At 36.0% G+C, this 13,538-nt stretch overlaps 1 protein-coding gene across 1 annotated transcript; it reads right to left on the bottom strand.

Annotated features, from left to right (window-relative positions):
• Nucleotides 1-1,541: 1,541 nt before the first annotated feature.
• Nucleotides 1,542-2,477, bottom strand: LOC107135114 (olfactory receptor 4P4-like). Its single transcript, XM_015477061.1, has one exon. The coding sequence runs from the start codon at nucleotides 2,475-2,477 to the stop codon at nucleotides 1,542-1,544; it is 936 nt and encodes a 311-aa protein (XP_015332547.1).
• Nucleotides 2,478-13,538: the final 11,061 nt, after the last annotated feature.

The raw sequence follows: 13,538 nt of genomic DNA, 5'->3' as shown, positions 1-13,538 counted from the left end.
ATTGCTATATTTTTGTTATCACATATATCTGTGCTGTTGTTATTGGTTTTCTAATAGCTAGGGTTGGGGCTCAGTGGTAGAGCACTTGTCTGGCACATGTGATCCTGGGTTTGATCCTCAGCACCATATAAAAATAAATAAATAAAATAAAGATGTTGCATCCATCTACAACCAAAAATAAATAAATAAAAATAGAAAATAAATTAAGAAAAGATCCAACAAAATGATTTATGCTTCATTAAAATTTATTTGCTATCATTTTTCTTTCTCTCTCCCTACAATGGTGATTGAATTCATATCTCTTGTCTATATATTAGGACACATTGACATGCAGTCTTCCCCAAATGAATATCTTGGAGCCACTTGATTATACAGCTCTGCTGTGAAAGAATGATCTCTATTAACTATTCATCCTGCCCTTCTACATTCAAGTACATTTCATTTAATAAACAACTTAAAGGAAAAATCACTTTCCATCAGTCCACTTTTTTTTTAAGTTGGTGCATCTCTACTACACAGAATGCTGGGTTTCAATGAGTCATGTTAACAGATATATAAAACACAATTAGTTGAATTTCATGCCTCAGTATTGGCTCTGTCATCCCCTCCATCTTCTCTGAATCCTCTCCCTCTATCTTACTGGTTAACCATGTACTTTCATGTTGTTCTACCTGCCTGCCCGCCCTGATTTTTCCCTCTAGTCTCCACATATAAAGGAACATATAATAATTTTCACATGAGTATGGATTATTTTGCTCAAAATTATGGTCTCCAGTTCAACCCAATTTTTTGAGAATTACACAATTTGTTCTTCTTTATGGCTCAGTAAAACTCCATTGTATTTATATGCCATATTTTGTTACCTATTCATCGATTGATGTACACCCTGGCTGGTTCCATAGTTTGGCTATTGAAAATTATTAATTGATATACATGGGTATGCATGTATCTCTAAAGTATGTTAGATTTAACTCTTAAAACATTATCCCTGCCTATGACATTTAGTTATAGTGGGGGTTCTGTAGCTTAAGAGAAAGGTATGACCACCATTTTTTAATTTTCACTTTATGTAAAATTCTCTGTGTAAACTTCTTCATTACATAACTGAATTTAAAATGTCATCATACAAGATTTGTTTGGTACAATATCAGAAAAAAATGCTCAGTAATAAAAAAATATTTCTGAAAAACACTTTCAATCTACTTAATTTCTAAGGTAAGATCAAATAGATTTCTGTTCCCCTGCATAAATTACAGATTAAATAATTATTAAAATTGTAAATTAGCATCAGAGTTGACTATTACAAAGTCACAAATTTGCCCTTCCATTAAACAGGAATATCACATGTATATACACACATATCCTACTCCATCTCAGACCCACTAGTGCAATTGTCATTTTACTGCTAATTCTTCAGTTCCTGATTTGTGACATTTATCAACAAATTATTTGTCTTCAATTCTTCAAAAACAATAGTGCTCCTTGGAGGCAAGTAAATGTTTTCAGCTGCATACAGTTATAGGGACATTAAATATTACAAGTCAATTATGTTTTTCTTCTAAAAGTACTTTTTGACACCAAACTTTTCTCATAGCCTTTTTCATCTCTGTGTTCCGCAAGGTGTAGATGAGGGGATTAAACATAGGAGCAATAATGGTGTAAAACAGAGCAAAGATTTTGTCCTCAGGGAAAGTGTTAGGAGGTCTAAGGTAGGCAAATATGGAAGGTCCAAAGAATAAGATGACCACAGTGATATGAGACCCACAAGTAGAGAGGGCTTTGCGTCTCCCCTCTGCTGAGTGATTTCTCAATGTGAATAGAATGACCACATAAGACCCAAACAAGAGAATGAATGTTACCAAGGCAACCAGTCCTGAATTGGCAACCATAAAGACACCAGTGAGGTAGGTATCAGTACAGGCAATTTTCAACAAAGGAAAAATGTCACAATAGTAGTGGTCAATTGTGTTGGGACCACAGAAAGGCAACTGGATAATCATACAGAACTGGGAAAAGGAGTGGACAGCTCCACCAGCCCAGGCAGCCAAGATCAGGACATTGCACCTGGTTCTGTTCATGATTATCATGTAGTGCAGAGGTTTGCAGATGGCGACATAGCGATCAAAGGCCATGGCTGTCAGGATTAGTACTTCAGTCAATCCAAAGAAGTGCATCACAACAACCTGCCACATGCAGTAGCCATAGGAGATGGCGTTTCTTCCCACTATCTGGTCACCAATCAGTTTGGGTGTCACAAAGGAGGTATAGAAGATGTCCATAGAAGATAAGTGACTGAGGAAATAGTACATGGGTTGGTGAGAAAGAGAACTGCATCCAATAGAGATGAGGATCAGAAGGTTTCCCACCAAGATGGAAAGATAACAAAATAAGAAGAACACTAGGCAAAATATTTGAATGTTTTGGTCAGAAGAAAGGCCCATAAGAATGAATTCTGATACATTCCTCTGACTTTCCATATTTTGCATGCTCTGTGCAAAAATCTGAGTACCTGTGGAAAAGTAATTTGGACAAAATCATTTGCAATTTGATCCCAATCCTGTAAACCCTATTGAGTACTGGAAGCCAGTCTAACACATCACAAAGTGAATTGATAAATCAATTTATCAATTATATTTGTACTTGTGATTTATAACTTATTTCTCTCATAGTTATTTTTAAATTTTTTCCCATGTTCTGTCATTTTGGTAATACTAGTAGTATATTTTGTTAATTTTTGAGATGTGAGATTTAAAATTTTCATTTATCTAAAAGATGTTCTACTGATATTATTTATGACATTTAGAAGCAGGAAAATAATTTAGTTTGATGCAAAGCACTGTTTTATAATTCTAAGTATGTACTTCATTCATGACTGTGTTTTCACTGCAGGCAATGCTCTCTTTCCCCTGCATGAAATAGAACAGCTCTCCATATTGTCTGCAGATCTGTGTTCAAGGAATATATTTGTGTTTACTTTAAAACCTAAATTGTGATCTGTGTGATTGGTGGGATATTACTTGAAACTCTAGAGATTGTGGGCACTGCATATTAAAAATAAGATAGCAGATTTGCTGACCATACAACAACAACAAATAGATAAATATGTAAAACTTAGAAAAAAAGGAAATGTATGTTTTTTTCTGTTAAAGACTGACATTTATAAAAATCATTAGAAAATCTATCTTATTTAAATTTAAGTGTAAAACAGGATATCTTAAGGCAAATTCAAGAATCATTAATATCAATGTTATAAATAAACAAACAAAAGCTAATTTAAATTCACAGACAATTTGATATCTGTATAAGGTATTGTTCTGCTAGAATGAATTTTGAACACGTAGAATCAATAACAAATGTTACACAATGTAAAGGCAAGTTGTGTTCAGGGAGTTCTCAGCTATTATGTGTTGCCTGGATTACTCATGGATTCACATATTTTATTCTTTGTAGTATCAAGTTTTGAATCACAAAGGCAACAGAAGATTGAAGTAGAGATGGCATATACTTATGCCATCTCTTGTCACTGGGGAGGAATTAGATGGCTTCCAGGTGTACTTTCTACATTACTCCTAAATTAAATGTGGCATCTCTATCTGATTCTACAGATACCATTTTTTTAATATCACAGAAAGTGTTAATGCAACATATGGAATAATAAGATCAGCACTTTCAAAATCATGTAGCCATATTACTTGTGGTTCTTAAGACTATTGCAATTGGTAAGAACTATAGTTCTAAACCACATTGCATAACATATTAAGTTAAGCTTTCAGTTCTAGCTGAATACATTTGATTACATTAACAGAGGAGAGACACACCATGGTCATATTCTTTCAAATCTGTAATAATTCATACATTCCCTCTTCTATATGAAGACAACTCTTATCCTTGAAATTGTGTACATGTTAGTACCTCAATAACATTTTTTTTCTTAAATATTTTGTCACAAAAATTGAAAATGATGTTACAACTGAAAATAACATTACATTCCTTTTACAAGCATACATAAAACAGAAGTGATCTTGAAAATAAATTTTACATAAGTTTAACTCTTAGAATAAATTTAGCAGTAAAATACCCATCATATTTAACTATATTACTTTCTGTATAGAGGAACTAATTAATAAAAACAGTGAATTCCCCAGTTCAAATATTTAATACATTTTGAAATAAGAAAAAAATACATCTCCCAATTATTGTTTAGTTTCCTTCCATAAGGGGTTGTATCTGATATACAGCAGTGGGGGAAACTACCAAACACTGATTCCACAAGATCACTGACAGATGTACCCCTGAAGTTATAATGATAAACTTGTGGTACAAATTGCTTTGCTTTGAAATTGTTATGCAGCAGCAGCCTTTCCGTTTGACAAGTATAAACAGCAATGTTCCAACCTGCATACTTATGGAAATGAGCTACCATCACTCAGGGAGAAGAGCAACAGGAACAACTTCTCGTGAAAGGAAAAATAGGGAAAGATATGACATTGTGACATTAAAAAGAAACTAATTTTTCAGGTGTTAAACATGCAAATGAAGAGGAATACCTCATTATTTAAAGTGTGCATGTTATAAATCAATAAAATAAATATTAGAATTTAGAGAGTACAATAAAATAAAAGACAAACCATTTATTTATTAAAGTTACTTTGCATTGGTAAACTTGTGAGCTAATAAGCAGGACATTGGTCACCTAGATACATCTAATATCTATGTGTTTGCCATCATTTAGAATAACTTTTCTATAGTAACTTTCTATCCTATCAAAATTAAGTTAAAATGTCAATTTCAATCATTTTAAGTGCTGTTGAACAGTCTTGCTTACCCCTTACAAGTAAGTTACTGTCAGAATTGTAAGAATGCTTCTCCTCTAGCTTCCCAAGTGCTTACAAATATTAAATATATACTTCATTATAGGTGACATCAGAATTTGCCTTTATAAACTTACTTTTCCCAATTCCAATAAATCTAGACATTTTTTGATGAGTCGTCCTTTGAAAGGTGAGAATTATTCCAAAGATCAAAGGCTGGAAGACCACTCACAACATGAAAATTTCATTCTTTTAAAGGTGGTATACAAAACGCAGTCCCTGCCCCACAATACACACCATAGCCAAACAATGCAAAAACTGCATTTTACTCTGGAATAAATTTGGATAGGCCACATATGAATAAATACCCTTAAAATTACAAGAGCAAATGGTAAATAAATCTAGTGACCCCAAAACACTGATTCTAACAGGGATTACCTGAATATCAGTGTGGATGATCTTCAAGTTAGTTTTATGTTACTCCTAAAAATATCCTGGACATACATTGACCTTCTTGAGTAATACAGTTTGCTTTCTTTCCCCTAACATTTACAGCTGAAATGAAAGGTAGAACTATAAATCAGTGAATCAAATAAATTTGCCATTTCTTGGAAAATATCTTCAGAATTGCTTTCCTCTCATGTGTAAGAGGGAAAGCCCATTATTTTGCAAGGGAAAGTAAGTTTAAATCCCTTTAAAAATTTCCCTGGATTCACAGTGAAGTATCCATTTCACAAGAAAATGATCTAGGATTTAAATTGCCACACAGCTCTCTAGCACCTGCTAATGCTCCAAGATAAATAAAATCATTATGCCTATATATAAGCTCTATGAGTCATCTCCTTTACACCCACATCTGAAAAAATTGCATTGCGTGAGCCAACTACAAAAGGAGAATAGATCATAGTTGTTTTTTTTAATTGTAAAAGCAATGAGAAATTGTTTTCCCAGAAGGACTTCGCAAAAGATCTTCATTTTAAAAAAATACAGCTTCTCACATGTCTGACGTCATATTCTCAAATTCTCCTGAGAAATTTAAGGTGGCAAATTTATTTTCCATCACAGCAATAGCCACTTTCTGTGCACTGTGTCTCTGGAAGTTAGGACTGCTACTCAGACCCAGAGCAGCTCTGGAATTCAATTAGTTCTCATTAACCTTTCCTAAGAATATGAGGAAACTTGGGTAGCCATATAGGACCATCGGGTTTCCATTGGAGAGTAAAGAGAGAATAAAACTAGGTAGACAGACAGATAGGTAGACAGACAGAAGATAGATAGATGAATAGAGAGATGACAGAGACAGAGACACAGAAAATAGAGAGAAACAGATATATCCAAAATCTCAAAAGAGACACTAAGGAAAAAAGCTCAAATGCATTAGAGTAAATTAATAAGTCAGTGATTGGCTGCCCCACGGTTATCCTGGACCAGTGTCCACGCACAGCAATCAACTGTTATTACTGAAAAGGGTTGTTTGGGGTGTGAGACACAAAGAGAAAAAAAATAATAAACAAAACAAATGTTCTCTTCTATTAGTGGATAGACACAGATTCCAAATAAATCTTTTGTTGAACTTGTATTGGAAAGTTTTAAAAAATCAAAAACCCAAAATACATTATATATGTACATGTGAGGTATACACACATATGTATTTGTATGCATATTCATATGTATATTTATAAACACACATATATACATACATGTGAACACTTACATTCCGATTTACTATCAATTTTCCTAATGAACCTGCAGAGTTACAAGACACATAGACTTTAAAACATCTTCACTTAAATTCAGTCATCCACCCTCTGTAAAATAAAGTATCTACACAGTAAATGTGGTTGCTATGTTTTAGGTAGGTTTTAATTTTGTACCCCAAAGCTTCACATGTTGGAGGTTTGTAGTAGAACCTTTTCTTAAAAATCTGTTTATTAGTGTGTTATATTTATACTTAATAGTATATTTCATTTTGACTCAATCATATATGCATGGCATAAAATACACTCCATTTTGATTCCCAGAGTCTCCTCTTTCCTCTTCTCCTCCCTCATCACAGCAATAGTCCTCAAAGGGCCCAGTGTCCAGGGTCTTCTGCTTCTTCTTTTCTTTCTTTTTTTCTTTGTATTTTGATTTTTAACCTGGGATTGATGCCAGAGGATTGTACCACTGAGCTGCATTCCCCGTCCTTTCTTTTCTTTTCTTTTTTTTTTTAATTTTTTATTGTTGGCTGTTCAAAACATTACATAGTTCTTGATATATCATATTTCACACTTTGATTCAATCCCCGTCCTTTCTATCTTTCATTTTGAATTAGGTTTCTCAGTATGTTGCTTAAGTTGTTGGTTATCCTCCTGCATCAGCATCCTGAGCTTCTGAGATTACAGGTGAATGTCAATAGACCCAGCCAGGGTCCAGATTCTTGAGGACCAGAACGAAGAACAAAGCGAGAATTGAGAGATTGGAGAGTGAAAAAATAGGTTTATTAAAAATAAAAGAACACTTTGGGAGTACAGAGTGTGCTCAGCTGCAAAGTAGTTCCAAGTCTGATCAACACAGTTATTTTATTGAGCCATGCTAGTTCTTCCCCTTCTTTTAGGGAAGTTCATAATCTAGGGTTGATTGATAGTTTGGTAGACAACTGAACTTGAATAATTTCTTCTCCACTGCCCAGGCATGTTTCTTTTGCCTCTGAAAAATACAGAAAACGGGAGCAATGTACCATGCTACTAGTATGTTGCCTAGCCACAACTTAACTTCTGGGCAGTCCCTAAGGCTATGAAGCCTAATATCAGGCTCTTTCCTTTCAGGGTCTTGAATTCCCCTTGTGGTCATGCAGCTTCCTCCCTTTAACCACAAGATGGCCCAGTTTCCCCCATAGGAAGATGTTAGGGGAGCTGAGGACCCATACCCTTCCCCATGCTCTATCTCCTAACACCTCCTCTGCTCCCCTTCCTTTCCTCTGTAGTCTTCCTGTCATTATTTATTTTTTCCATTGGAGATACATAAAGTTGAAATTCACAGTGGAATATTCATACATGTTCATGGCATAATATGGTCGATTTCATTTTTCAGTTTCTCCATTTTCCTTCCCTCTTCCCTCTCCCTCTATCTCCTTGCCCTACTGCACTATCACCCTTCTATGGTCATGGGATTCACTACACTTTTTTTTTTGTTTTCTTATTTTGGTGCAGTTTCTGCTTATGAAAGAAACCTTCAACCCTTGGCTTTCTGGGTCTGGCTTATTTCCCTTAGCATGACATTCTCCAGTTTCATCCCTTTACCAACAAATGCCATATTTCATTCTTCTTCAAGAGGTGCATTTTAGTTAAGATAATTGTGGCCTCTTATGAGAAGGCAAGCTCCTCTGAGAAGGGGAGTTTCAAAAGGAGCAGGCCTGACCCCTCCTGTTCTCTCTGTTTCTGTCTTAAGTTGCAATAACTCCATCCCCAACTCCTGCCATGGCTATCTGTGCCCTGAGGAGTAATAACCAAGGGGAGGCCCTTGCTGAACCCCCATTCTACCATTTGGATATTACACCTCCCAAATTGTAAGCTGTTAAAATTCTCTTTCTTCATAACGAGCCTGTGCACATATTTTGTTATAGTGATAAAAGGCTGAACTGAGTACTTCAGTAGTCACCCAAGATGGCACACAATCCATATTTTAAACATCTCATCTAAACCATACAATTTCACTCAGTAAGATCTTCACCATAATATAAATAGCTTTTCTTGGAAATTTGCTGCATGTCAGTCAATATTTTATGCATTGTACTTACATAATCTGTCATAGATGTTAAAAAGATGTTTGCATGCATACCACAAATAAACAAGAATGAGTGGGAATACAAATCATGTCCCAATAATAACCCTGAATTTCCTCATTACTCAGATGAGGAAATAAAGTTTCTGGAGATTAAATAAGGTGTTCAATGTTACAGAATTTGTTACAAAATAGTACTCATCTATTTGTGTTCATAAATTATCTAGTAGAAGTAAAAATGTGTGACCTAGCACATAAAGCTATTAAGAGGAAAAGGAAGTGTACCATTGTAAAGCTAATGTCCAATATACAAAATGGTGTAATACCACATGGAGGTAGATGTGAGAAGTTAAAATGACATACGGTAAAACTGAGGCAACCACTAAAATAGAATGACAAAGTAATAGCAAAAAAAAAAATCATAAAATAAGACAAATAAAATTAAAGTATAAATAGAATAAACAGGAAATAAATTGCAAGATGAGAGATTTAAACACAACCTTATAAATAATCACATTAAATAGAAATAGTCTAAGCTTTATTAAAAGTTAATTTGTTAATTGGGAAACAAAAATGCTACTTAAATATGTTCTGGATGTAGAGAATACACTTAGATAATAGAAAGATACAAGTACATTAGAAGTAAAAGAATCAATAAATGGGATTATATCAAACTAAGAAGCTACTTACTGCAGCAGCAGCAACTATCAAAAGCATGAAGAGAGAGTCTACAGAATGGGAGAGAATATTTGCTACCCCCAGCTCATTTAAGGTGTCAATTTCCAGAATATACAGAAACTTAAAAGGCTTAATGTCAAAGAAACAAATAATTCAATCAATAAATAGGCAAAGGAAATAAACAGATAGTTCTCAAAAGCAGAAATATGAATCACATGAAAACATATTCATCATCTCTACCAATTAGACACAGGCACTTTAAAATCTCACTGAGATTTCACCTCACTCCAGTCAGAATGGCACCCGACAAGAATACAAAGTAACAATGAGTGTTTGTGAGAGTTTGCCAGAAAAGGTACACACATACATTGTTGGTGGACTGTAAATTGGTGCAACCACTCTGGAAAGCAGTAGGAGATTCCTCAAAAAACTAGGAATGAAACCACCATTTGACCCAGTTATACCACTTCTCCATGTATACACAGAGGAATTAAAGTCAGCATTCTAGAGTGATGCAGCCACATCAATATTTATAGCAGCTCATCTCAATATAGCCAAACTATGGAACCTACCTAGATGCCTTTCAACAGATGATTAAATAAAGAAAATGTGATACACACACACACACACACACACAAACACACACAGTGGAATATTACTCAGTCATAAAGAATAATGGTTTTATGATATATGTCAGTAAATAAATGGACCTGGAAAACACCATTCTTACTGAAATAAGCCAATCCCCAAAACCAAAGGTCAAATGTTCTCTCTGATATGTGAATGCTAACCCACAAGGAATGAGCAAGAATAGATGTTCAGTGGATTAGATAAATGACAGAAAGTGATGGGTGATAGGTATAGGAAAGACGGTGGAATGAATCTGACATAACTTTCCTATGAACATATGAGAATACACTACAGTGAATCTGCACATCATGTACATCCACCATACTGGGATCCTAATTAGAGTAAGACACACTTTATGTTTGCAAAAATATGTCAAGCTTGACTCTCTTTCATGTATAACTAAAGAAAACAAATATATATGTATGTATACATATATACATATATAGTGCTTACCAATGGAAAAAGGAGAGTCTACATAATTATGTAATGGAATTTTCAAAGCAAAGAATATTACCAAGGATAGCAGATTTTATTTCATATGACAAAGTGATCAGGAAATGACAGAGAGTTTGCATGAGTAAGTGATTATAACCAAAGCTGCAAAACACACAAACCAACCACTGCAGAGCCTTCAGGAAAAACAATCAAATCCATAAATATATTTGGGTTTCAGCACTTGACTATAAATAGAAAGAGTAGAACATAGTGGACTTGAGCAAGACTATCAACTTATTAGACTTAGCTGCCCATACCTGGCAACATGAACGCTTTCAACAATTTTAATTATAATTTCCAAAAATATGAACTGCCACAGTCTGGCTGGGCACAAATCACGAGCCACTGAAGCAGGAACAAACTTTATTTCTGAACTCCACCAGCACACTCCACACACACTCCCCTGGAACTCTCCCGAACGCCACCCACGCAGCTCCTCCAGGAACCACCAACCCGAAAATCCCTCCTCCGGCACTTCCCCAACCAATGAGAACTCTTCAGGAATCCCCACGAGAGCTCACCAAGAACTCAACGGGAACTCTGCAAGAACTCAAAATCATCATCTTAATGGCTTGCTGGAGTCACCTCTCAACCACTACTTCTGGCAAAAATGCCATGTGTCCCTCAACAATGAACAACACAAATTTTCATCAACAGGATTCAGACCCACCCCACATCAGACAAAACTAAGAAGACTTGACCCAGAGAAGAAGTCCTTCAGACATGAAAGAGAGATAAAGACTTTCCCAGGAAAATGGACTCTGATGGAGTTCATCACACCAGACCTGTCACAAAAATGCTAAAGGAACTTCTCCAACTTGAAGGAGGACACTAATTGGCAATATGTAAGGATGAAACTCTGGTAAATGTGAGTGTCCCATCAAATGCAGATTACTCTAATATTGCAAAAGTGCTGTGTAAATCACTTACATCTTTAGTACGCAGGCTAAAAGAAAAATAAAAGATTGAAAATGCCTATGTGTTAAAAAAAATATAAAATATAAATTTATTCAGAGAATGATAACAACTACAAGTACATATGCATCCAACATTGGAGGATTTAAAGCTATTAAAGAAACATTAAGAGATCTGTCCACAATAGTGTGTGTGGGACCCAGGCTCACAGTAGGCCCAGGTCCACCCCTCCACCTACGGGGCAGATACTTACCAGAGCCCAGCTTCTAGAACAGGACTGCACCTTCAGACCAGCAGACTACTGCAGGAGCCCAAGCCCAGCCCAGATCTGTCCACACCACCCTGGGTGGAACCTAGGCTCACAGTAGCGCCACCCTTACCACCCATCCATTCCCTCCACTGGTGGGGCAGACACCCACCAGAGCCCAGCTTCAGGCACAGGACCACCTCTTCCTACCAGCAGAGTACAGCAGGAGCCCAGGCCTAGCCCAGACCCACCCACACCAGCCTGCTCAGAAACTAGGCTCACTGTAGGGCTGGGTCTACCCCTTTACTTTTGGGACAGGCACTGGTTCCTACAAAGGACCACCTCTTCTGACCAGCAGACTACCACGGGAGCCCAGGCCCGGCCCATGCAAACTTGTGCAGGACCCAGGTACAGGGTAGGTCCAAGTTTGTCGGCCCCTCTACTTGGAAGCCTAAGCCTAACCCACTTCCATCTTGGGACACTATACTCATTACAATAGCCTTCCATACACAGTAGCCCCTAACATTTTGACAATAGACAGGACCTAACAGCTGCATTTCAGAGCAGGCATCCCAAAGAGAGTGTGAGGTCCACAGTTTCAACCCCATCTGTAAGACATTGCTTCCAACTTGGGGCACCTTAACTATTATCTCGAGTCATCTCGGCTATTGGTGCCACCACTTTTAGTTGCAGTAGCATACATTGAGGAACACCAGCAGGGTCTGGAAGCCCCAAATCAAAGTGAGGTATAGACAATCTGCACGGGTACTGCAAGAATATAGGGTAGAAACTGTAATATCTCAGATCCACGATGCAAGAAAGGAAGACACATAGACAACATGAAAAATCAAGGGAGGAAAGTGCCCCAAACAAACTAGGATACTATAATAACAGAACCCATGTACAGTGAAGTTTATGAAATGTCAGAGAAAGAATTCAGACAGTTCATAATTAAAATAATCTGTGAATGAAAGAATGATCCAAATGAGCAAATACAGGCAAAAATTGATCACTCCAACAAAGAGATAAGAGAGAAAATGCAGGTAGCAAAAGATGACTTCAAGAGAGAGACAGAAACTCTTAAAAAAATAAAAGCAAGAAATCCTTGAAATGGAGGATACAATAAATCAAATAAAATATCAATAGAAAGCATGATTAACAGACTAAATCAAATGGAATAAAGAAAATCAGATAACGAAGACAAAGTACACAGTCTGGAAAATAAAGTTGATCACACAGTGAAGATAGTAAGAAACCATTAACAGAACATACAAGAATTATGGGATAGCATCAAAAGAAAAATCTAAGAGTTATTGGGACAGAGGAAGGCACAGAGATTCAAACCAAAGGAATGCACAATCTCTTCAATGAGATAATATCAGCAAATTTCCGAAGCATGAGGAATTAATTGGAAAACCAAATACAAGAGGATTACTGGACACAAAATGTACAAAATTACAACAGATATACAGCAAGAGCACATTATAATGAAAATGGCTACCATACAGAATAAGGATAGAATCTTAAAAGCTGCAAGAGAGAGGAATCAGATCACATATAGGCAGAGACCAATTAACATATCAGCAGATTTTTCAACCCAGACTCTCAAAGCCAGGAGATCATGGAACAATATATACCAAGCTCTGAAAGAAAATGGATGCCAACCAAGAATGTTATTTCCAGCAAACCTAAACTTTAGATTTGAAGATAAAATAAAAACCTTCCATGATAAACAAAAGTTAAAAGAATTTATAACTAGAAAGCCTGTACTACAGAACATACTCAGCAAAATATTCCATGAAGAGGAATTGGAAAACAATGATGAAAATCAGCAGAGGGCAGTATTACACTTAAGGAAAATATAATCAGAGAAGAAACAAAGTCACATTCAATACCAAAAATAAACAAAAATGCCTGGGAATACAAATCACGTCTCAATAATAACTGTAAATGTTAATGGTCTAAACTCACCAATCAAAAGACATAGACTAGCAGATTGG

Source organism: Marmota marmota, unplaced genomic scaffold (assembly GCF_001458135.2).
Source record: "Marmota marmota marmota unplaced genomic scaffold, marMar, whole genome shotgun sequence".
NCBI classification, from domain to species: domain Eukaryota; kingdom Metazoa; phylum Chordata; class Mammalia; order Rodentia; family Sciuridae; genus Marmota; species Marmota marmota.
The sequence above is the reverse complement of the archived record's forward strand: the minus strand, read 5'-3'. Positions and strand labels throughout refer to the sequence as shown.